Source organism: Ammodytes marinus (assembly GCF_949987685.1).
Source record: "Ammodytes marinus genome assembly, chromosome: 10".
NCBI lineage: Eukaryota > Metazoa > Chordata > Actinopteri > Uranoscopiformes > Ammodytidae > Ammodytes > Ammodytes marinus.
Window position 1 is genome coordinate 11,321,770 of NC_137214.1, and position 24,550 is coordinate 11,346,319.

Here is a 24,550-nt window from a genome sequence, read left to right on the forward strand (position 1 = left end):
TATTCATTACCGTGGATGGGCTCTGAGCGCCGCTGTTAGATCACAGACAAACTGCCTGAATAAGCAGTGCAGTGGTCCACCCCTTTAATATATATCAGTGTTTTCCTGCTTGGAAAGAAGACGGTCTGGATCGTTGATGTTGCCTTTATCGCAGAATTTCTCAGCAGAAAATACCATTACTTTTTCAGTTTGTGGATTTTACTTGATCAGTTTTCCATTGGAAGTGAATACTGCGTTACCCATGGATGTATGATGGCTTCTATGAGGATAACCGCTAGAATAGGCCGATGGCAAGCGCTGCTTGTCATTCTTTGTCTTTTCATGCTGAGCTCAGTGACTGGACAGGCTCGGTATTCTGTACCGGAGGAGCAGGCAGAAGGGTCTTTCGTTGGAAACATTGCTAGAGATTTAGGATTGGATGTCGCAAGGCTCATATCAGGTAAAGCTCGTATCATTACAAAAGGAAGTCGCCAGTACGTTGATTTAAACCGAGACAAAGGCACTCTTGTTATTAAAGAGCAAATCGACCGCGAAGAACTGTGTGAAAAGACGACGCCCTGTAGCTTCAGTTTCGAGGTCATTTTAGAAAATCCAATCCAGCTTTATCGTGTAACAGTGGAGGTTATAGACATAAACGATAACAGTCCGTCTTTTCCAAAGGATGAAATCACTTTGAAAATTGTTGAAAGTGTTGCATCTGGGACTCGCTTCTCTTTGGTTACTGCAGACGACACCGATGTTGGTATTAATGATATTCAGAAATACACGCTTAAACCCTCTGAACATTTCAAATTGGAAGTACAGAGCCAGCCCGATGGAGGGAAATTCATCGAAATGGTTTTACAAAACCCGTTAGACCGAGAGAAAGAGGAGACTCACGCACTCGTGCTGATTGCTTCAGATGGAGGGGAGCCACATAGATCAGGGACAGTGCGCATTCATATCACTGTGCTAGATGCTAACGATAATGCGCCAGTGTGTAGCCAGCCTGTTTATAAAGCTGATGTCAAGGAGAACTCTGCTGAAGGAACAGTAGTAACCACTGTGAGTGCAAAGGACGCAGATAAAGGACATTATGGTGAAGTAACGTTTTCTATCCCTCATGTTGCAAAGGAGGCAAAGCAACTTTTTGATCTAAATGTTAAAACTGGAGAAATTAAAGTTGCTGGTAGACTAGATTTTGAAAAATCAAAGACCTATCAATTAAACATTCAGGCTAGTGACCACGGGGGATATACAGATACATGTAAAGTCATTATTCAATTAATAGACGAGAATGACAACGTCCCTACAATACAGCTGATGTCGTTGTCTAACTCAATATCCGAGGACTCTCCCCCAGGTACAACTATAGCTGTTGTTAACGTAGATGACGAGGACTCAGAAGGAAACGGTGTAGTCAAGTGCTCCATAAACTCTGATGTGCCTTTCAAATTCGAGTCTTCTCTAAGAGGATATTATACCATAGTAACCGAAGACTTCTTAGATAGGGAAAGTACTCCTGAGTATAATATCACCATAACTGTCTCTGACCAAGGCTCCCCACCTCTGTCTAGCAGTAAAAACATCAATGTTAAAGTCACTGACGTGAATGACAGCCCACCTAAATTCGACGAATCAGAATATAGTAAAACTATACCCGAAAACAACTCTCCTGGATTTTCTGTGTTTGCGCTCAGTGCTAGTGATGCAGACTCGGGCCAAAACGCTCGAGTTTCTTACTTTGTGGAGGACAAACATATTAATGGTGTAGCTGTGTCTTCCTTAGTGTCAGTAAATTCTGAAAATGGTGTCATTCATGCAGTGAGGTCGTTTGATTATGAGCAGATAAAATCTTTTGAATTTAACGTAACTGCTCGTGATGCTGGATCCCCTCCTCTTAGTTCAGTGGCTACAGTTAAAATAATGATACAAGACCAGAACGACAACCCCCCTCAGGTTCTGTACCCAGTCCAGACTGGTGGCTCTCTGGTGGCTGAAATGGTGCCTCGTTCAGCAGATGTGGGCTATCTGGTCACTAAAGTGGTGGCTGTTGATATGGACTCTGGACAGAATGCCTGGCTCTCCTATAAACTGCAGAAAGCCACAGACAGGGCGCTGTTTGAAGTGGGCTTACAGAATGGAGAAATAAGAACTATCCGCCAAGTCAATGATAAAGATGTTGTGAAACAAAGACTGACTGTTATAGTGCAGGACAACGGGCAGCCCTCTCGTTCATCTACAGTCATTGTTAACGTGGCGGTGGCGGACAGCTTCCCTGAAGTGCTGTCGGAGTTCACTGACTTTACACACGACAAGGAGTACAACGACAACCTGACTTTTTACTTAGTGTTGGCTTTGGCTGTAGTTTCCTTCCTCTTCATCACGTGTTTAGTGGTTATTATATCAGTGAAACTCTACAGATGGAGACAGTCTCGCATCCTGTATCACTCCAGTCTCCCTGTGATTCCATATTATCCACCACGTTACTCAGACACTTTGGGGACAGGGACAGGGACTCTCCAACACGTGTACAACTACGAGGTGTGCAGGACGAATGACTCCAGAAAGAGTGACATGAAATACATGCAACCGATAAGTCAAACTTTAGTAAGTGTGGATGGAGCTGACACCGATATGCCGCACGTGGACAATCAACTGTCAGGCAACTGTTCTCAAATGTCAACTTTGGTGAGTGTTGTTTTTAATATCTCGATCTCCATGTTGTCCTCTTTTTGGTGTTTTTTCACTTTGAATCATTTACACTAAAGTCCACATGCACGGCAGCTGTCGATAAGGCCTTTGTGTCGCTGTCCATGGTGCTGGAACTGCAGATGCCCATTTCTTAACGTAACTTTATTTACGTTTTGTTTAGAAAGGGAAACAAATAAGGGAAAAACAAGTAGCATTATTGAACAAACTTGGCAAGCTGATAGTTTAATATAGAATTACACCTACTGTAACCTGTTTCTTTTTTTTTCTTTTTTTTTGTCAGGTACATATCCTAAAATGATCCTCGAAATGTACATTTAAACAACAACGTGCATCAACAATTGTTTTGCATTTCTTATCACAACCAGGTTCACACATTTTTTATTTGATAATATTTTCGAGATAAGTTTTATAAAACAGTAAATATGTTTCGTCAAGAAAAATATATTAGGCATGCACAGTTTTCAGTGAAAAAAGATAATGGTTGACATCTAAAAAAGTTGTGATCAAAAATCACTGTTTCTCTTTTATATTTTTTCGTTGCCCTCTGCACTTCAGATATAGCCTAGTGCTATTTTTTTCATTTTAATTTTAGGGCCCGAGCACCGAGCGGTGCGAAGCCCTATTGAAATGCAAAGGATTCTTATTATTTTTATTTGTAGTCATTTTTGGCACTTTTCACACCCTTCCCGTCATGCATAACTTGAAAATGTGTTGCGTACCCATCAGACATAGTACAGCCATAGTTGTCATTAATACTCCTCCTCTGCTAAAAATGTATCGATTTTAAATAATAATTAAATTAAAACTATATCCATCAAATTTGAACATAGCATTAAAACTGTTTCTCTTAAAGTGCACAGCATATTCATTACCGTGGATGGGCTCTGAGCGCCGCTGTTAGATCACAGACAAACTGCCTAAATGAGCAGTGCAGTGGTCCACCCCTTTAATTCATATCAGTGTTTTCCTGCTTGGAAAGAAGACAGTCTGGCTCGTTGAGGCTTACTGTGTGGCCTTTCTCGCAGAATTTCTCAGCAGAAAATACCATTACTTTTTCAGTTTGTGGATTTTACTTGATCAGTTTTACATTGGAAGTGATAAATGCGTTCTACCCGTGGATGATGGCTTGTATGTGGATCACCGCTCGAAAAGGCCGATGGCAAGCGCTGCTTGTCATTCTTTGTCTTTTCATGCTGAGCCCAGTGACTGGACAGGCTCGGTATTCTGTACCGGAGGAGCAGGCAGAAGGATCTTTTGTTGGAAACATTGCTAGAGATTTAGGTTTGGATATCGCGAGGCTCATATCAGGTAAAGCTCGTATCATTACAAAAGGAAGTCGCCAGTACGTTGATTTAAACCGAGACAAAGGCACTCTTGTTATTAAAGAACGAATCGACCGCGAAGAACTGTGTGAAAAGACGACGCCCTGTAGCTTCAGTTTCGAGGTCATTTTAGAGAATCCAATCCAGCTTTATCGTGTAACAGTGGAGGTTATAGACATAAACGATAACAGCCCGTCTTTTCCAAAGGATGATATCAGTTTGAAAATAGCTGAAAATGCTGCATCAGGGACTCGCTTCTCGTTGGTTAGAGCAGACGACCCCGATGTTGGTATTAATGATATCCAGAAATACACGCTTAAACCCTCGGATCATTTCAAATTGGAAGTACAGAGCCAGCCCGATGGAGTGAAATTCATCGAAATTGTTTTACAAATCCCGTTAGACCGAGAGAAAGAGGAGACTCACGCACTCGTGCTGATTGCTTCAGATGGAGGGGAGCCACATAGATCAGGGACAGTGCGCATTCATATCACTGTGCTAGATGCTAACGATAATGCGCCAGTGTGTAGCCAGCCTGTTTATAAAGCTGATGTCAAGGAGAATTCTGCTGAAGGAACAGTTGTAACCACTGTGAGTGCTAGGGATGCAGATAAAGGTGTGAATGGTGAAGTAACTTTTTCAATCCCGCATGTCACCAGAGAAGCGAAGCAGCTTTTTGAAGTAAATGTTAAAACTGGGGAGATTAAAGTTTCAGGTAGATTGGATTTTGAAAAATCTAAGACTCATCAATTAAACGTTCAGGCTAGTGACCACGGGGGATATACAGATACGTGTAAAGTGATTATTCAAATAATTGACGAGAATGACAACATCCCTACAATACAGCTGATGTCGTTCTCTAACTCGATATCCGAGGACTCTCCCCCAGGTACAACTATAGCTGTTGTTAACGTTGATGACGAAGACTCAGAAGGAAACGGTGTTGTCAAGTGCTCAATTAACTCTGATGTGCCTTTCAAATTCGAGTCTTCTTTAACAGGATATTATACCATAGTAACCGAAGACTTCTTAGATAGGGAAATTACTCCTGAGTATAATATCACCATAACTGTCTCTGACCAAGGCTCTCCACCTCTGTCTAGCAGTAAAAACATCAATGTAAAAGTTTCAGACATGAATGACAGCCCACCTAAATTCGACGAATCAGAATATAGTAAAACTATACCCGAAAACAACTCTCCTGGATTTTCTGTGTTTGCGCTCAGTGCTAGTGATGCAGACTCGGGCCAAAACGCTCGAGTTTCCTATTTTGTGGAGGACAGACAGATTAATGGTGTAGCTGTGTCTTCCTTAGTGTCAGTAAATTCAGAAAATGGTGTCATTCATGCAGTGAGGTCGTTTGATTATGAGCAGATAAAATATTTTGAATTTAACGTAACTGCTCGTGATGCTGGATCCCCTCCTCTTAGTTCAGTGGCTACAGTTAAAATAATGATACAAGACCAGAACGACAACCCCCCTCAGGTTCTGTACCCAGTCCAGACTGGTGGCTCTCTGGTGGCTGAAATGGTGCCTCGTTCAGCAGATGTGGGCTATCTGGTCACTAAAGTGGTGGCTGTTGATGTGGACTCTGGACAGAATGCCTGGCTCTCCTATAAACTGCAGAAAGCCACAGACAGGGCGCTGTTTGAAGTGGGCTTACAGAATGGAGAAATAAGAACTATCCGCCAAGTCAATGATAAAGATGTTGTGAAACAAAGACTGACTGTTATAGTGGAGGACAACGGGCAGCCCTCTCGTTCAGCTACAGTCATTGTTAACGTGGCGGTGGCGGACAGCTTCCCTGAAGTGCTGTCGGAGTTCAATGACTTTACACATGACAAGGAGTACAACGACAACCTGACTTTTTACTTAGTGTTGGCTTTGGCTGTAGTTTCCTTCCTCTTCATCACGTGTTTAGTGGTTATTATATCAGTGAAAATCTACAGATGGAGACAGTCTCGCATCATGTATCACTCCAGTCTCCCTGTGATTCCATATTATCCACCACGTTACTCAGACACTTTGGGGACAGGCACAGGGACTCTCCAACACGTGTACAACTACGAGGTGTGCAGGACGAATGACTCCAGAAAGAGTGACTGTAAGTTCGGCATAGCTGGTAGTCAGAACGTGCTGATAATGGACCCCAGTTCTACAGGGACGATGCAGCGGATACAGTGTGAAAAAAGCATCCTGGATGAACCAGACTCTCCTTTAGAGGTGGGTTTATTAACACATTGTACTTAATTACTTTAAAATGCATTCACAACAGTTTATTTTTCTATTTTACATATTTCTTGTTTCTTCTTTTCTTTTTGAGGGCTCAATCGTCTCACTTGCTCAGAGGTTATGTTCAGCAGCATTAGTGTTGGACAGCTCCTTTCAGAGTTGAGACTTTAACCTCGTGTGAAAGTGATTTAGTAAGAAAAATGCGCAGTCTAGTGCTGTTACGTTTTGCCAAACTCTAATCTCTTCTTTATTGTGTTGTCTATTTTGTGTTGTTGTAATTAGAAATGATATATTGATTCTCTCCTCCCTGCTATTTTTTTTGGGGTGGTAGAAAAAAAATGCAATAGTACGACGAAAGAGTGTTTGCAGATAACATGTCTGGCGTGACAACATTGTTCTCTTCCACTAGATTTGATTATTTCCCAACGATCCATTATAAACTACCTTGTGTTTATCATCTTTTCAATTTGATACTATTTTATCTATTTGTATATGTTATTTTGTCTATTATATACTATACCTGTACACATTGAAAGAAAAAGTATAAGGCTCCTAAACACTTGCATCATGCTATTAATATTTACTTTTGTGACTTGTTATTTTCACAATGGACTCTGAGGGCCGCTGTTGGTCTTCAAAGCACAAGTGGAGCTTTTGAAATACAGCTACACCTCCAGTGCTTCTGTTAGTGTGCCACGGAGAGCAGGACATTCGGTCTGCATTTTCAGTGATGCGTCTTAGACTAATGTGCTCGTTGTAAACTTGTGGATTACAACACGAACAACTGAAGGACGATACGGGGTAATCGGGCATCTTTTTGCAACATACTTTGTTTGGAGTCAAGTGGATTGCTTCGGGAATATGCCTTTTGTCAGCCGTGAAACCACGGTCAAATGGCAAGTACGGGCCTTCATCCTTGTTATTCTCATAGAAGCTACCGCCTCTCAGATACGCTACTCTGTCCCAGAGGAGATGAGAAAGGGTTCATTTGTTGGAAACGTGGCTGAAGATTTAGGCATTGACGCTAAACGACTGAAATCAGGCGGTGCCCGCATTGTGAGTGGTGATAGCAACGAGTATATTCGACTGGATGTAGACAAAGGGATTCTTGTCGTGGGAGAAAGGATAGATAGAGAGCAGCTCTGCGGGCAGACATCGCCCTGTAGCTTGAATTTTGAAATGATTCTGACTAATCCAATGCAACTACATAGCGTTGTAGTGGAAGTGTTGGATGTGAATGATAATGCACCCTTGTTTCATGAGAAAGAAGTTAATTTGGAAATATTAGAATCTGCTCTTCCAGGCACCGAACTATTACAAGAGAGTGCAACCGACCTTGATGTAGGTATCAACGCTTTACACGGCTATACGCTACACCCAACAACGCATTTTAATATTAAGGTGCTGTCCAGCCCAAATGGTCATAAATATGCACAGCTGTATCTCTCTAATGCGTTAGACCGCGAGAAGGAGGCGACACTGCTTCTCACGCTAACTGCTGTGGACGGTGGTGAACCACAGCGATCAGGGACACTAAAAATACATGTAACAGTGCGAGACACAAATGACAATGCTCCGGTTTTTACGCAATCAATTTTCAAGGCTTCTGTTAAAGAAAATGTTCCAAAGGGAACTTTAGTGTTGAGCCTGAGTGCAACAGATGCGGATGAAGGAATTAATGGCCGTGTTACATATCACTTTAATCGCATGTCTAGTAATGTTGCAGAACTATTTAAGCTGGATGAAACCAGCGGCGATTTAACTGTAACAGGTATGCTTGATTATGAAGAGAATAAACTATATGAGATTGGTGTGCAGGCCAAAGATCAAGGTGGACAAAGCACATCAACGAACGTGATTATTGAGGTAACGGATGTAAATGACAACGCACCTGTCATAACATTAACTTCGTTTTCTAGTTCCATTGCTGAGGATTCTGCTAGTGGAACAACAGTGGCTATCATACATGTTAAAGATCTAGATTCCGGTAAAAATGGCAAAGTAGACTGCTCAGTTAACGGCAATATCCCTTTTGCAATCCACTCATCTTTGAAAAATTATTATACTCTGGTGACAAACGGGGCCCTTGACAGGGAGCGTACGCCTGATTACAATATCACTTTCACAGCTATAGATGAAGGTAGCCCACCACTCTCTACTAACAAGACAATACCACTTAGAATATCTGACGTCAATGATAATTCACCCGTATTTGAACAGAGTTATTATGAAGCTAATATCATGGAGAATAACTCCCCAGGAGTATCTGTCTTTTCCGTGAAAGCACATGACTCTGACTCGGGGCAGAACGCGCGCGTGTCTTATCTGCTTATTGATACACAGTTAAATGGTAACCCCATATCCAATTATATATCGGTTAACGCAGAAAATGGGGATATACAAGCAGTTCGATCGTTTGACTTTGAGCAAATTAAAACCTTAAATATTTGTGTAAGGGGTCAGGATGGGGGTTCCCCGCCTTTAAGCAGTAATTCCACCATTAAATTAAATATTCGAGATCAAAACGACAACCCCCCTCAGGTTCTTTACCCAGTCCAGACTGGTGGCTCTCTGGTGGCTGAAATGGTGCCTCGTTCAGCAGATGTGGGCTATCTGGTCACTAAAGTGGTGGCGGTTGATGTGGACTCTGGACAGAATGCATGGCTCTCCTATAAACTGCAGAAAGCCACAGACAGGGCGCTGTTTGAAGTGGGCTTACAGAATGGAGAAATAAGAACTATCCGCCAAGTCAATGATAAAGATGTTGTGAAACAAAGACTGACTGTTATAGTGGAGGACAACGGGCAGCCCTCTCGTTCAGCTACAGTCATTGTTAACGTGGCGGTGGCGGACAGCTTCCCTGAAGTGCTGTCGGAGTTCACTGACTTTACACACGACAAGGAGTACAACGACAACCTGACGTTTTACTTAGTGTTGGCTTTGGCTGTAGTTTCCTTCCTCTTCATCACGTGTTTAGTGGTTATTATATCAGTGAAAATCTACAGATGGAGACAGTCTCGCATCCTGTATCACTCCAGTCTCCCTGTGATTCCATATTATCCACCACGTTACTCAGACACTTTGGGGACAGGGACAGGGACAGGGACTCTCCAACACGTGTACAACTACGAGGTGTGCAGGACGAATGACTCCAGAAAGAGTGACTGTAAGTTCGGCAGAGGTGGTAGTCAGAACGTGCTGATAATGGACCCCAGTACTACAGGGACGATGCAGCGGATACAGTGTGAAAAGAGCATCCTGGATGAACCAGATTCTCCTCTAGAGGTGAGGCTTATAACATATTGATCTACTCCTATAACTGTGTGTTATTTTTCATATGTCTTGCTAAACAGTTGGTGCTATTTGGTCCCACGATTCCTTTTTAGAACCACCACTCACGGACAGCTCCACTATACTGTAACTGAAATGCCCTTTGTTAACTGCTCACTTTGTAGCAGGAGCCTACGGTTGTATTAAAATGTGAGAATCTATATATAGTGCCATCCTTTGCCAGAATTGTTACAGATTCATGCTCACACACTCAAGGCTTTATATTATTAGGTGAATGAGTCCATACAGATTATGGAAGATTACATCATTGGTTGTTATTAATGACAAAAAAAAACGTGATCACTTATCAAAAAAACAGAAGTACTTCTGGTTTTCCCTTTTTAATGAATTGAGGACAGTTTTGCTGTTTCGATCTACACTCCTAGGTGTTTTACCGTCAGGTTCTTTGTAAAACTGGCTATGATATTATACATTTATATTATATTTATACATTCATTTTTGATTATTGTATGCCCCTGTTCATGATATTCATGTTTTTGGACAGTAAGGGACGCTGTTGGGCAGTGAAACAAGTGCTCAGAGTTGATTCAGAGGAGGCTCAGCTCTTTTTTTCTGTGTAGTCCAGATAGAAGACAAACTGAGGGCTTCATAAGCAGGACTATACGGCCACAATTTCATTCGGAGCGAGGACTTTAACATCAAAGGATTACTTGATGCGACTACCTTTGTTGTCGGTGGATTCTATACAAGCAGGCTGTTGTTATCGCGTTTTCTATTTTTGCAATGGCGTTTGGAAAATATTCTCCCCTGTGCGTAAAATGGCGTTTGTATAGCGGGTCAGTGTGGCTCTCTCTGCTGTTGCTTTGGTGTCTCAGCCACAGCGTGTCTTGTCAAATCAGGTATACAATTCCGGAGGAGCTGAAAAGGGGATCTCTCATTGGTAATGTAGCGCAAGACCTTGGTTTGGATCTGCAAAGGCTTCGTTCAGGCCGTGCACGCATCGTGACCAGACAAAGCATCCAGTACACCGAGCTGAAAGCAGACAAAGGCATTTTAGTCGTGAACGAGAGAATAGACCGAGAGCAGCTTTGCGGAGACGTCACACCGTGCAGCTTCAGCTTTGAGGTGATTTTAGAAAACCCTATGGAATTACACCGAGTAACAGTCGAAATAATTGACATCAATGACAATTCGCCGACGTTTCGAGATGATGAAATTAAATTTGAAATAAGCGAATCTGCAACACTGGGATCACGCTTTTTGTTACCTAGTGCCGAGGACGCAGATGTTGGCAATAACGGTCTACAGAAATACATATTAACTAACGATGGAATGTTTGGTTTAAAGCAGCACTCGAGTCCAGATGGCCGAAAATACGCCGAAATGATCTTACAAAAACCATTAGATAGAGAAAGCGAGCCAAGAATGTCACTAAAGCTCATTGCAGTTGACGGTGGAACTCCGAATAGATCTGGCACAGTAAATATAATTATTACAGTGCTTGATGCTAATGATAATCCTCCCATTTTTAACCAGACTTTATACCGGGTTAGTTTATCTGAGAGTGCTTTAAAGGGCACTCATATCACGACAGTGAATGCAAGTGATGCAGACAGTGGATCAAACGGTATTGTCACATACAGATTTTCAAACATGAAAAAACAGCTGGCTGACATATTTAATTTAGACGAATTAACTGGAACAATAACACTTGTAGGGCAAGTTGATTATGAAAAGGATAAGAAATATGAAATTATGATTGAGGCTATGGACCAGGGAGGTCTGACAGATTCAAGTAAGGTGTTAATTGAGATCGTAGACGTCAACGATAATGCACCTGTCATAAATGTGATGTCATTCTCCAGCCCAGTGCCGGAGGACTCTGTCTCGGGTACCACGGTGGCAATAATTAATGTAATTGACGCAGACTCTGAGCACAATGGCCGTATTACTTGTACAACAGACAGTAGCCTCCCATTTAAAATAAAATCAACACTAACTAATTATTATGCATTAGTTACAGATTCGGCTTTTGACAGAGAACTTATTCCTGAATATAACATAACTGTAAAAGCCACCGATTCGGGATCGCCATCCTTGTCAAGCACAGCTATATTGCGTCTTAGAATATCTGATGTTAATGACAACGCCCCATTATTTGACCAAATCAGCTACGTTTCTCATATAACAGAGAACAATTCCCCAGGAATTTCCATATTTTCCGTTAAAGCACAGGATAATGATTGGAATCAAAACGCTAGAATATCATACCTACTCGAAGAATCACAGATCAATGGTAGTCCAACCTCTTCCTACGTCTCAATAAACAGTGAAACTGGAGCTATTCATGCATTGCGCTCGTTTGACTATGAACAAATTAAACTGCTTCAATTCGTAGTCAAAGCGCAGGATGGAGGCTCCCCTCCACTCAGTAGTAATGTGACTGTTAAAGTAATGATCCAGGACCAGAACGACAACCCCCCTCAGGTTCTGTACCCAGTCCAGACTGGTGGCTCTCTGGTGGCTGAAATGGTGCCTCGTTCAGCAGATGTGGGCTATCTGGTCACTAAAGTGGTGGCTGTTGATGTGGACTCTGGACAGAATGCATGGCTCTCCTATAAACTGCAGAAAGCCACAGACAGGGCGCTGTTTGAAGTGGGCTTACAGAATGGAGAAATAAGAACTATCCGCCAAGTCAATGATAAAGATGTTGTGAAACAAAGACTGACTGTTATAGTGGAGGACAACGGGCAGCCCTCTCGTTCAGCTACAGTCATTGTTAACGTAGCGGTGGCGGACAGCTTCCCTGAAGTGCTGTCGGAGTTCACTGACTTTACACACGACAAGGAGTACAACGACAACCTGACTTTTTACTTAGTGTTGGCTTTGGCTGTAGTTTCCTTCCTCTTCATCACGTGTTTAGTGGTTATTATATCAGTGAAAATCTACAGATGGAGACAGTCTCGCATCCTGTATCACTCCAGTCTCCCTGTGATTCCATATTATCCACCACGTTACTCAGACACTTTGGGGACAGGGACAGGGACTCTCCAACACGTGTACAACTACGAGGTATGCAGGACGAATGACTCCAGAAAGAGTGACATGAAATACATGCAACCGATAAGTCAAAGCTTAGTAAGTGTGGATGGGGCTGAGACCGATACACCGCACGTGGACAACCAACTATCAGGCAACTGTTCTCAAATGTCAACTTTGGTGAGTGTTGTATTTAATATTTTGATCTCCATATTTTCCTTTCTGGTATTATTTCACCCTGGTGCAGTTACACTAAAGTCCATATGCACGGCTGTATTTAGAGCCGATATGTCGCTGTCCATGGTGCTGGAACGGCAGATGCCTTTTTCTCAACGTAACTTGATTTAGGCCTACGTATTGTTTTGAAAGGGAAGAAAAAAGCGAAAAACATCTAGCATTATTGAACCACCACAGCACTTAATACATTTAATGTAGAATCACGTCAGCTGGGTGCGTTTCTTTTTTTTGTATTTTTTGTTAGAGACGTAAAAAAAAATCCTCAACAGTGTAACAAAAGCTTGCATCAACAATGTTGCAGTTTTTTCATCACAAACAGGTTCAATCACGTTTAGATTGTAAGTGTATTCTCGACTTTCGATATATCAGCAAACAGTCATATATATTTTGGCAAGAAAAACAATGCATACAGTTTTCAGTAAAAAAAATAAAGTGTTTGACAACTAAAAACTTAACGACCAGAAATCACTATTTCTCCTATCAATTTTTTTTGTTACAGCACTTCGGATGTGTCTTTTCTTTAGGTTTTTAAACTTTCAAATTCGTTCTGTCGAACTATCATCAGTGTTTCACTTTAATGCGTGAGTCGTCATCTTGACAGAATACATTTAATGAAATAGAGAAATAACGTGATTTCATTATAAGATGATTTTGTACAACAAGGTAAATTCATCGTACACATCCTGAGGTTTCATACCACTAAAGATGTGTCGACTTGAAAACAATACAATAAAAACGATCCATTATTTTTGTACATAGCATTTAAACCGTTTCTCTTAAAGTGCACAGCACATCCATTACAATAGGATGAGTTAGAATAATTTTGCTTTGTCTCTGTGCGGCTTTTCTTCCTTTTGTTTTTAATTCAATTGATAGAAAACTTGCACATTACACTTTCATTTCAGCACCATGGACAGCAACTCGTTGCATCGCTTGCATCTGCATGCAAGTTCAGATCTTACAATGAATTCGTAAGAGTATGTGTTATTGTGTCATACCACATGCATTGTAGTTGTCCTTAGTTGCAGTGTGTGTACAAGTGGATTTTACGCAACATGTACAACATACTGTCAATTAAAAATACACGTACTGACTCTCCCTCTAGAGGTTTGTTAAGTATAATGTTGCCTGATGAAAGTCTGTGTGACCGAAACGTTGCTCATGAAGTAAATGTAGCGAAAGAACCAGACCGTGTGCGGGAGGTTTTCCTATAGTTTTACTGCTCCTTCCTCCGACGCACATGTCGTCCACTCAGGTGTGCAGAGATCTTTTTGCAACTATTTAAGTATAATATTGAAATATCGCGTTCAAGTTGCTTTTCTCCTTAAACCTGTCTTTATACTCTACTTTCAAATTGTAGTCAGAATGTTACCTTTAACACTGCAGTGGTGGACTTTTTCACACATGGAGACTGGCTGAGATAACATTGCCCTAAATTACTGGTTTTCTGTCTGTGGTTTGAATATGTGTGGAGTGTGTCGTTTCATATTACATCCTGAGTTGATGTGATTCTGAGTCATTTATTTAATAGAAAACGTTTTTTTTTTGTATTCCTGTCGGCTCCATCATTTGAGTATTTTTATTTTATTGTTTTACCTAATTGTAGTTGGCCGGGGTTTTCCTCTATTCGGACTCTAAGGGACGCTGTTGATCAGTAAAACTGAGTCTGGTGTCGTTTGGACTGTGAGAGAGGAGATAAAGGGGAGAGGGAGAAGCTCTGTCTTCATATAAGAAGGCGTTCGACGGATACAGTCGCATTGAAACAGCTGTTTTGTGTTTGATAATAATCGAACAGCGTTGACGTGGGATGTAGCTTGCGTCTACGTGTCTGCCCGTGGGATATCATTTGCAGTTACCTTAAGGATTTCAACCGGTTGTGGATTTTATTATTTAAGACATGGGGATACGCCAGCATCGATGCGGAAAATGGCTGTTGTGTTGGACAGTTACGTGGCAGCTGTTCATTTTCGTCTTCATGATTTCCACCGTCAACGGCCAAATCCGCTATTCAATACCGGAGGAGATGAAGAAGGGCTCTCTTGTCGGTAATGTAGCACAAGACCTTGGTTTGGATCTGAAAAGGCTCCGTTCAGGGCGGGCCCGTATCGTGACCGGAGAAAACAATCAGTACACTGAGCTGAAAACAGACAAAGGGACTCTAGTCGTGAATGAGAGAATAGACCGAGAAGAGCTTTGTGGAGACGTGACACCGTGTAGTTTCAGCTTCGAAATTATTTTGGAAAATCCTATTGAACTGCACAGGGTTATAGTAGAAATATTAGACGTCAATGACCATGCGCCAACTTTCAAAAGTAATTTAATTAATCTGGAAATTAGTGAATCTGCAACAGTAGGATCTCATTTCGACTTAGAAAGCGCCTATGACCCCGATGTAGGACTTCATAGCTTGCAGAATTACGTTTTATCCCAAAATGATAATTTCGTTTTGAAACAGACTTCCAACGCAGATGGCATCAAATTCGCTGTAATGATTTTACAGAAGCCATTAGACAGAGAATTATACCCTCATCTGTCTTTAAAGCTGATTGCGGTAGACGGAGGAACTCCACCGCGATCTGGTACAGTAAATATAGAGATCACTGTTCTTGATGTCAATGATAATCCTCCTGTTTTTAATCAATCACTATACACTGCTACTGTTACAGAAAATGCACCTATAGGCACATATATAACTACTGTGAATGCTTCGGATGCCGACAGTGGGTCGAATGGGATGATTGCATATACGTTTTCTAATATAAAGGGGAAATCTGGCGACATTTTTGAAATTGACAGTGTATCTGGGAAAATAACTGTTGCTGATAAAATTGATTTTGAAAGAGAGAAAAAATACGAAATTAGAGTGATCGCCAAAGATCAGGGAGGCCTAAGTGACGCAACCAAAGTTGTGATTGAGGTCAGTGACATCAATGACAATTCTCCAGTTATAAATATAATGTCCTTTTCCAACCTGATTTCAGAGGATGTCCCTCCAGGCACGACTATAGCTGTTTTTAATGTTAAAGATGCAGACTCTGAAAGAAACGGTCAGATAACCTGCTCTATAGATTTCAATCTCCCATTTAAAGTACAGTCTTCCATGACTAATTATTACAATTTGCTTTCTGATGTACCTTTTGATCGTGAAACAAAGCCAGAATACAACATTACTATAACTGCAACCGATATGGGGTCACCCCCACTTTCTACTAAAACAACGTTACACCTAAAGATTTCTGATGTAAACGATAATGCTCCTCTTTTTACTAAACCGAAATATTCTGCCCACGTCATTGAAAATAATGTCCCAGGGATGTCAATATTCAGTGTGAGTGCAGGAGATTCTGACTGGAATCAAAACGCTAGAATATCCTACTTCCTTGAGGACACGCAGGTCAGTGGCAGCCCAGTTTCTTCCTATGTGTCCATGAACTCTGAAACTGGAGTTCTACATGCAGTGCGCTCATTTGATTATGAACAGATCAAGCAGCTTGTATTTACTGTCAAGGCGCAGGATGGAGGCTCTCCTCCACTTAGTAGCAATGTGACTGTTAAAGTAATGATCCAGGACCAGAACGACAACCCCCCTCAGGTTCTGTACCCAGTCCAGACTGGTGGCTCTCTGGTGGCTGAAATGGTGCCTCGTTCAGCAGATGTGGGCTATCTGGTCACTAAAGTGGTGGCTGTTGATGTGGACTCTGGACAGAATGCCTGGCTCTCCTATAAACTGCAGAAAGCCACAGACAGGGCGCTGTTTGAAGTGGGCTTACAGAATGGAGAAATAAGAACTATCCGCCAAGTCACTGATAAAGATGTTGTGAAACAAAGACTGACTGTTATAGTGGAGGACAACGGGCAGCCCTCTCGTTCAGCTACAGTCATTGTTAACGTGGCGGTGGCGGACAGCTTCCCTGAAGTGCTGTCGGAGTTCACTGACTTTACACAGGACAAGGAGTACAATGACAACCTGACTTTTTACTTAGTGTTGGCTTTGGCTGTAGTTTCCTTCCTCTTCATCACGTGTTTAGTGGTTATTATATCAGTGAAAATCTACAGATGGAGACAGTCTCGCATCCTGTATCACTCCAGTCTCCCTGTGATTCCATATTATCCACCACGTTACTCAGACACTTTGGGGACAGGGACAGGGACTCTCCAACACGTGTACAACTACGAGGTGTGCAGGACGAATGACTCCAGAAAGAGTGACTGTAAGTTCGGCAGAGCTGGTAGTCAGAACGTGCTGATAATGGACCCCAGTTCTACAGGGACGATGCAGCGGATACAGTGTGAAAAGAGCATCCTGGATGAACCAGACTCTCCTTTAGAGGTTGGCTTTTACTTTTTATTAAGTTTTATGAATTTGAAATGTGTTTTACTGTGCGAACATTTTTGTTTAATAAATCATTAGACTTAACAGATCATTACTCAAATGCCAAAGTTGCTTATAAGTTTACATCTTGTATTGTGCAAATGGTACCTATATTAGCAGTTTTACGAACATAAACCAGAGCTACATTACTAGTACTTACAGGGACCTTCACTGAATACTTTGGTGTTCTCGGTGTCAATGATAACAGCCAATTTTTTTGTAATTTATGTTATTAAAGGCTTACATTCACAGTCAATTTGAATTAATACCACAGATTAACAGATTAAGATTTTAAACAATTTAAGACTAAAACAACACCTTTAACTCTGCCTCTTTTCTTATTCTTGGTTCCTGTCAGCACCATGGATAGGGCAACATTCAGGATATTCTTTGTATTCCCCTACAGTATTCCCCCTGTTTGCACGTGTGTGTGTGTGTGTGTGTGTGTGTGTGTGTGTGTGTGTGTGTGTGTGTGTGTGTGTGTGTGTGTGTGTGTGTGTGTGTGTGTGTGTGTGTGCGTGTGCCTGCCTGTCACACTTCATGAATGTGCACATCTAGTTGTTTTTGTTACAGTATGTTAGTAATTGACTTGTAAACATTATTTACACATTTAAACACATACTGTGATAGCCCCCTTGTATTAAGGAATGTCTACGTAATGTGTAGTTCAGCGTATCCAACTCACAGGGACGCTGTTGACCAGTGTGCGGAGATTTCATAGCCCATTGCAGCCTTACCTCCCCCATCTGCTTGAAATGTAACGGAGAAGAGAAAAGGGAATTAAAAGGCACGTATTGGAAGAGATTGAACACGGAGGAATCAGTCGAATTATCTGCATTCTTTGGAGTGAGGATTTTTGATTACTTTACCGATCTTTCTATCTCTTCACTCGATAACGGATTTTATACGGCTTTATTTCTTCTATTTCTGTCGATTGGATAATGTGGGACAGAACAATGAAACGGCAAGTAGGCCTACTGCTGTGTGTGTCGTTTGTGTCTCTCAGCTCGGTTTTTGGGCAAGTCAGCTACTCCATTCCTGAGGAAATGGCTAAAGGATCTTTGGTTGGTAACATAGCGCAAGATTTAGGTCTTGATGTGAAACGGTTGAAATCAGGCAAAGCACGTATATATACCGGAGCAGGCACGGAGTACATCAAGCTGGATAAAGAAAGGGGAGTCCTTGTAATCAAAGAGCGGATAGACAGAGAGGCGCTCTGCGCGCAGACGACGCCCTGTGCTCTTGATTTTCAGATAATATTGGAGAATCCTATGCAATTTTACAGCATTGCTGTCGAGATCACCGACATAAACGATAACTCTCCCAATTTTAAAAATAGTGAAATTAAATTTGACATAAGTGAAATGTCTCAAATTGGATCGAAATTTGTTTTAGAAAAAGCAATTGACGACGATGTAGGCATTAATGGTCTTCAGGGCTATTCACTCAGTGAGAATGACGCATTCACTTTAAACCCATATAGAATTGGCAGCAGTAGAAATGTTGAGATGGTTTTAAAGAAGCATCTTGACCGAGAGAGACAGGAGCGGTTGTCTTTAGTATTGACTGCTTTAGATGGTGGCGACCCGCAGCTTTCTGGAACGATGCTAATCGTCATAACTGTATTGGACGCGAATGATAATTCACCTGTTTGTACTCAAACAGAGTATAAGACTAATGTAAAAGAAAATTCGTTAAAAGGAACTGTTCTAACCACGGTGAGCGCATCAGATGCAGATGAAGGTCCGCACGGGCACATACAATATTCAATTTCAAATGCTCCTAAAGTGGCAACCGGATTATTTGATATAGATAAAGACAACGGGGTGTTAACGGTAGTAGGAACACTTGATTATGAAACATTTCGGCATTATGAAATAGATGTTCAAGCATCAGATGCAGGTGGTAACTCAGATGTATGTAAGGTAATAATACAGGTGCTGGACACAAACGATAACCCACCAACTATCAATATTATGTCAACGTCAACCAGTATATCTGAGGATGTTGAGCCAGGCACAGTAGTGACAATGATGAACGTCCAGGATCCAGACTCAGGTGAAAATGGAAAAGTCCGTTGCATTCTAGATGAAAATGTTCATTTTAAAATCACTTCAAATTCAAATAATTTCTTTACTTTAGTGACAGATGGTGAAGTAGACAGGGAGATCTCATCGCAATATAATATTACAGTGACCTGCTCTGATGAGGGAGTGCCCTCCCTCTCCAGCAGCGTCACTCTCACCTTACAGGTCTCTGATGTGAATGACAACGCGCCTGTCTTTGAGAGGAGCTCATATGAGGCCTACATTGTAGAAAACAACACACCAGGCCTCTCTATATTCACAGTGAGAGCCAGAGACGCTGACTGGAACCAGAATGCCCGTGTTTCTTACATACTGGAGGACTCCTCTGTTAACGGAGCGCCAGTCTCCTCGTATGTGTCCGTTAGTGCTGATAGTGGAGTCATCCATGCAGTGCGCTCTTTTGACTACGAGCAGATTAAAGATTTCCAGTTCCGCGTAAAAGTGCAGGATGGAGGCTCCCCTCCACTCAGTAGTAATGTGACTGTTAAAGTAATGATCCAGGACCAGAACGACAACCCCCCTCAGGTTCTGTACCCAGTCCAGACTGGTGGCTCTCTGGTGGCTGAAATGGTGCCTCGTTCAGCAGATGTGGGCTATCTGGTCACTAAAGTGGTGGCTGTTGATGTGGACTCTGGACAGAATGCCTGGCTCTCCTATAAACTGCGGAAAGCCACAGACAGGGCGTTGTTTGAAGTGGGCTTACAGAATGGAGAAATAAGAACTATCCGCCAAGTCAATGATAAAGATGTTGTGAAACAAAGACTGACTGTTATAGTGGAGGACAACGGGCAGCCCTCTCGTTCAGCTACAGTCATTGTTAATGTGGCGGTGGCAGACAGCTTCCCTGAAGTGCTGTCGGAGTTCACTGACTTTACACACGACAAGGAGTACAACGACAACCTGACTTTTTACTTAGTGTTGGCTTTGGCTGTAGTTTCCTTCCTCTTCATCACGTGTTTAGTGGTTATTATATCAGTGAAAATCTACAGGTGGAGACAGTCTCGCATCCTGTATCACTCCAGTCTCCCTGTGATTCCATATTATCCACCACGTTACTCAGACACTTTGGGGACAGGGACAGGGACTCTCCAACACGTGTACAACTACGAGGTGTGCAGGACGAATGACTCCAGAAAGAGTGACTGTAAGTTCGGCAGAGCTGGTAGTCAGAACGTGCTGATAATGGACCCCAGTTCTACAGGGACGATGCAGCGGATGCAGGGTGAAAAGAGCATCCTTGATGAGCCAGACTCTCCTCTTGAGGTTAGTTTTATCATGTAGTTTCGTCTATTGTATCATTACAGTTTCAGCGTTTAGTAATATAGATTTCTACACGCTGAACGCTTTTCCGCAATTTCCAGGACCATGGACAGCATCCCATTCAATTCACACCCAATCATGGGCTTTTGTATTTGTTTACTTGTGCGTGACTTTGACATGGATACATTTTGTGTTAAAGCAGACTGAGAACTTCCTTAGAAATGACTTTGCTTCCGCATTGTTTAATACATTTTTAATACTTCACCTTTCAAATAACAAAGTGGCGAAATTTCTATCTGTGATTTTAGGCTGTATGAATGAAGATATTTTGACTCGACATTCGGTTCTTAATGGCTAATGAAAGGGTGTAGCAATTTGAATCAGAACATATTTATCAAGGTTTTACATTATAGTGCTCTTGTACAACTTTCTGTTTAACTCTATGTTTTATTGGTCATTCATCGCCAGCCATGCTTATAGTCAAGGATCTAGCTTTTGAGTGTGACTTTTGTTGAATATCACAGTTTTTATTGCTATATATTTTCTATTTTTGTATTTGTGCACATATGAGCATATTTTTCACAAGCTTCAGTTACACTTCAATTATCTAATGCTAAAACAGGTATATTATTTGCTTTGCATGACAGCACTTGTGAAGGTAACTAGTGTTGGTTGTTTATAAGACTTTCATCATATCAGAACCTCGGACAGAGACATCTCTGGACTCAACGTGTTCCTCTTGCACCCATGGATTCAGTTGTATGCATCTATTCAGATGTGTTTTCATTGACTTATTACTACAGTTTAAGATTGAAACAATAGGGAGATGTCAGAGGCATGAATTGTTGTTGGAAGGTGCAACTCTCCGTTGCAAAGAGGATATTTCGTCTTGTGCGGCTTTTATTTTCTAATATAAAGTTACACTTCCCGAACAGCAAGTCTGCTGGGCAAATTATTTCATGTAGTTGTTCTGCAGTTGTGTAGTATGGACTCGTAGGGCCGCTGTTGACCAGAGTTTGCACAGCTTAGAGTAGGGTTGTAGCAGCCCCTCCCATGTAACATCATCACAATGAAGAGAGAACACGACGAGCAGAGAACGGACATTAGGGATATATATAACGTCTGATAAAATACACGACGATCCTCAAAGACTGCTCTCACCACTACTGTTTGGATTATACAGCAGCGGGATTGATGCTTGAAACTGGAGTGGATTTCAGTGTATGGACTATATAGACGAACCTTGGAACCTGGCTGAAAATCGTTCGGACAGAACAATGAAGGGACAAGCGCTGTTGTTTATCGTTCTTCTTTCGTTTGGTTCAGTGATCGGGCAAGTGAGTTACACGATACCGGAGGAAATGGCGAAAGGCTCTTTAGTTGGTAATATAGCACATGATTTAGGTTTAGAAACCAAGCGCTTGACTTCTGGCAAAGCTCGAATCTTTACCCGAGATACTGACGAATACATCGAGCTGAACAGAGAAAGAGGGCTCCTCCTTGTGAAACAGAGAATAGACAGAGAGGCGCTCTGCAGACAGACGACGCCATGCGCGTTACATTTTCAGATTATTTTGGAGAATCCTATGGAATTTTTTAGTGTTACCGTCCAGGTCACAGATATCAATGATAATGCACCGGCTTTTGAAGAAGGGGAAATCAAATTTAGAATCAGTGAGTCAGCGATCACCGGAGCCAAATTTGTGCTTGAAAGGGCTGTAGATCTTGATGTTGGAATTAATGATCTTAAAATTTACGAATTAAAACCAACAGATAATTTTGCTCTTAAACTGCATAGTAACGCTGATGGGAATAAAAACGTAGAGATGGTGTTACAGAAGCCTTTAGACAGAGAGAAGGAAGAGCAGATATCTCTTGTGTTAACGGCTGTAGATGGAGGAGAGCCGCAGATGTCAGGAACAATGCTGATTGTCATCACCGTTTTAGACGTCAATGATAATGCCCCCGTTTTTACACAGCCAACATACAAAGCTACAGTTACTGAGAACTCACCTAAAGGAACAGTTGTAGCCACTGTTTCAGCCGTAGACGCAGATCAAGGCTCTAATGGTAAAATACAATTTTCAATTACGAATACTTTAGATGATGTCAGGAAAGTGTTTAAGATAAACAAGGAAAGCGGGGAAGTTATTTTAATTGGAAATATTGATTTTGAAGAGTCGCGAAATTTTCAAATAAATGTACGTGCTAGTGATGATGGAGGACTGACAGACTCTTGTAAGTTAATTGTCGATGTGCAGGATGTAAATGACAATAAGCCAGAAATCAACATAATGTCGAAATCAAACGTTATATCAGAGGATGCACAACTCAATACAGTCGTTACAATGATAAATATCGAGGACCTAGATTCAGGAGAAAATGGTAACGTTAAATGTTTTATCAGCGAAAATATACCTTTCACTTTAAAGACATCAACAAATAATTTCTATAGTTTACTGACAGACAGTGATTTAGACAGAGAGAGAGCCTTTGAATATAATATAACAGTGACCTGCGCTGATGAGGGAGTGCCCTCCCTCTCCAGCAGCGTCACTCTCACCTTACAGATCTCTGATGTGAATGACAACGCGCCTGTCTTTGAGAGGAGCTCATATGAGGCCTACATTGTAGAAAACAACACACCAGGCCTCTCTATATTCACAGTGAGAGCCAGAGACGCTGACTGGAACCAGAATGCCCGTGTTTCTTACATACTGGAGGACTCCTCTGTTAACGGAGTGCCAGTCTCCTCGTATGTGTCCGTTAGTGCTGATAGTGGAGTCATCCATGCAGTGCGCTCTTTTGACTACGAGCAGATCAAAGATTTCCAGTTCCGCGTAAAAGCGCAGGATGGAGGCTCTCCTCCACTCAGTAGTAATGTGACTGTTAAAGTAATGATCCAGGACCAGAACGACAACCCCCCTCAGGTTCTGTACCCAGTCCAGACTGGTGGCTCTCTGGTGGCTGAAATGGTGCCTCGTTCAGCAGATGTGGGCTATCTGGTCACTAAAGTGGTGGCTGTTGATGTGGACTCTGGACAGAATGCCTGGCTCTCCTATAAACTGCAGAAAGCCACAGACAGGGCGCTGTTTGAAGTGGGCTTACAGAATGGAGAAATAAGAACTATCCGCCAAGTCACCGATAAAGATGTTGTGAAACAAAGACTGACTGTTATAGTGGAGGACAACGGGCAGCCCTCTCGTTCAGCTACAGTCATTGTTAACGTGGCAGTGGCGGACAGCTTCCCTGAAGTGCTGTCGGAGTTCACTGACTTTACACACGACAAGGAGTACAACGACAACCTGACTTTTTACTTAGTGTTGGCTTTGGCTGTAGTTTCCTTCCTCTTCATCACGTGTTTAGTGGTTATTATATCAGTGAAAATCTACAGATGGAGACAGTCTCGCATCCTGTATCACTCCAGTCTCCCTGTGATTCCATATTATCCACCACGTTACTCAGACACTTTGGGGACAGGGACAGGGACTCTCCAACACGTGTACAACTACGAGGTGTGCAGGACGAATGACTCCAGAAAGAGTGACTGTAAGTTCGGCAGAGGTGGTAGTCAGAACGTGCTGATAATGGACCCCAGTTCTACAGGGACGATGCAGCGGATACAGTGTGAAAAGAGCATCCTGGATGAACCAGACTCTCCTCTAGAGGTTAGCAAACGTTTTCGTCCCTATTCTGTTAACTGTTGATCCATTTATTTTCAAATTGACTAATAGTTTTAACCCATACACACGGCTTAGTTGAGTTTCAACCTCTAGTTCCCCTTCTATCAATAAAGTTCATATCGTGTTACTTCTTAAGCATTATATTACGAGCATTGTACTTAAATACGGGCAATTCCTTTTATCAAATATGCTTGTCTGTAAGGATCTGTGCATTACATTTCTGTTTTTTATATTATGTAATGAGTGACTAAGTGTTTCGACAGCAGCATGTGCTAGTACAGAACATACTTTGGGACTCTTTTTTTCTTTCACAATTTAGCACCATGGACAGCG

General features: G+C 41.9%; 4 protein-coding genes across 6 annotated transcripts in view; all 4 read left to right on the plus strand.

The window, feature by feature from the left end:
- The window catches only part of LOC307256488 (protocadherin gamma-C5-like), a gene marked incomplete at its 5' end in the record, with an annotated part of 206,099 nt that overhangs the window by 73,049 nt on the left and 108,500 nt on the right, over nucleotides 1-24,550 (plus strand). The window contains one exon of one of the 3 annotated variants that reach the window (XM_080035458.1): nucleotides 250-2,670. The exons of the other annotated variants lie outside the window; for them this stretch is intronic. Within the exon in view, the coding sequence (XP_079891584.1) occupies nucleotides 250-2,670 (2,421 nt within the window). Of the gene's footprint in view, nucleotides 1-249; nucleotides 2,671-24,550 lie in introns of those variants that run through there. 3 annotated transcript variants of the gene reach the window in all.
- Nucleotides 3,813-9,554, plus strand: LOC307256599 (uncharacterized protein; the record flags this gene model as incomplete). Its single annotated transcript, XM_080035630.1, has 2 exons — nucleotides 3,813-6,258; nucleotides 7,093-9,554. 2 exons carry the CDS (start codon nucleotides 3,813-3,815, stop codon nucleotides 9,552-9,554), a joined length of 4,908 nt encoding a protein of 1,635 aa, XP_079891756.1.
- Nucleotides 11,295-24,241, plus strand: LOC307256600 (protocadherin gamma-A2-like; the record flags this gene model as incomplete). Its single annotated transcript, XM_080035631.1, has 5 exons — nucleotides 11,295-11,430; nucleotides 11,938-12,611; nucleotides 14,773-14,860; nucleotides 15,797-15,862; nucleotides 22,911-24,241. The coding sequence occupies 5 exons, from the start codon at nucleotides 11,295-11,297 to the stop codon at nucleotides 24,239-24,241; spliced, it is 2,295 nt and encodes a 764-aa protein (XP_079891757.1).
- On the plus strand, nucleotides 15,916-20,555 carry LOC307256602 (protocadherin gamma-A6-like; the record flags this gene model as incomplete). The annotated part of the gene is made up of 2 exons (XM_080035633.1): nucleotides 15,916-16,047; nucleotides 19,440-20,555. The coding sequence occupies 2 exons, from the start codon at nucleotides 15,916-15,918 to the stop codon at nucleotides 20,553-20,555; spliced, it is 1,248 nt and encodes a 415-aa protein (XP_079891759.1).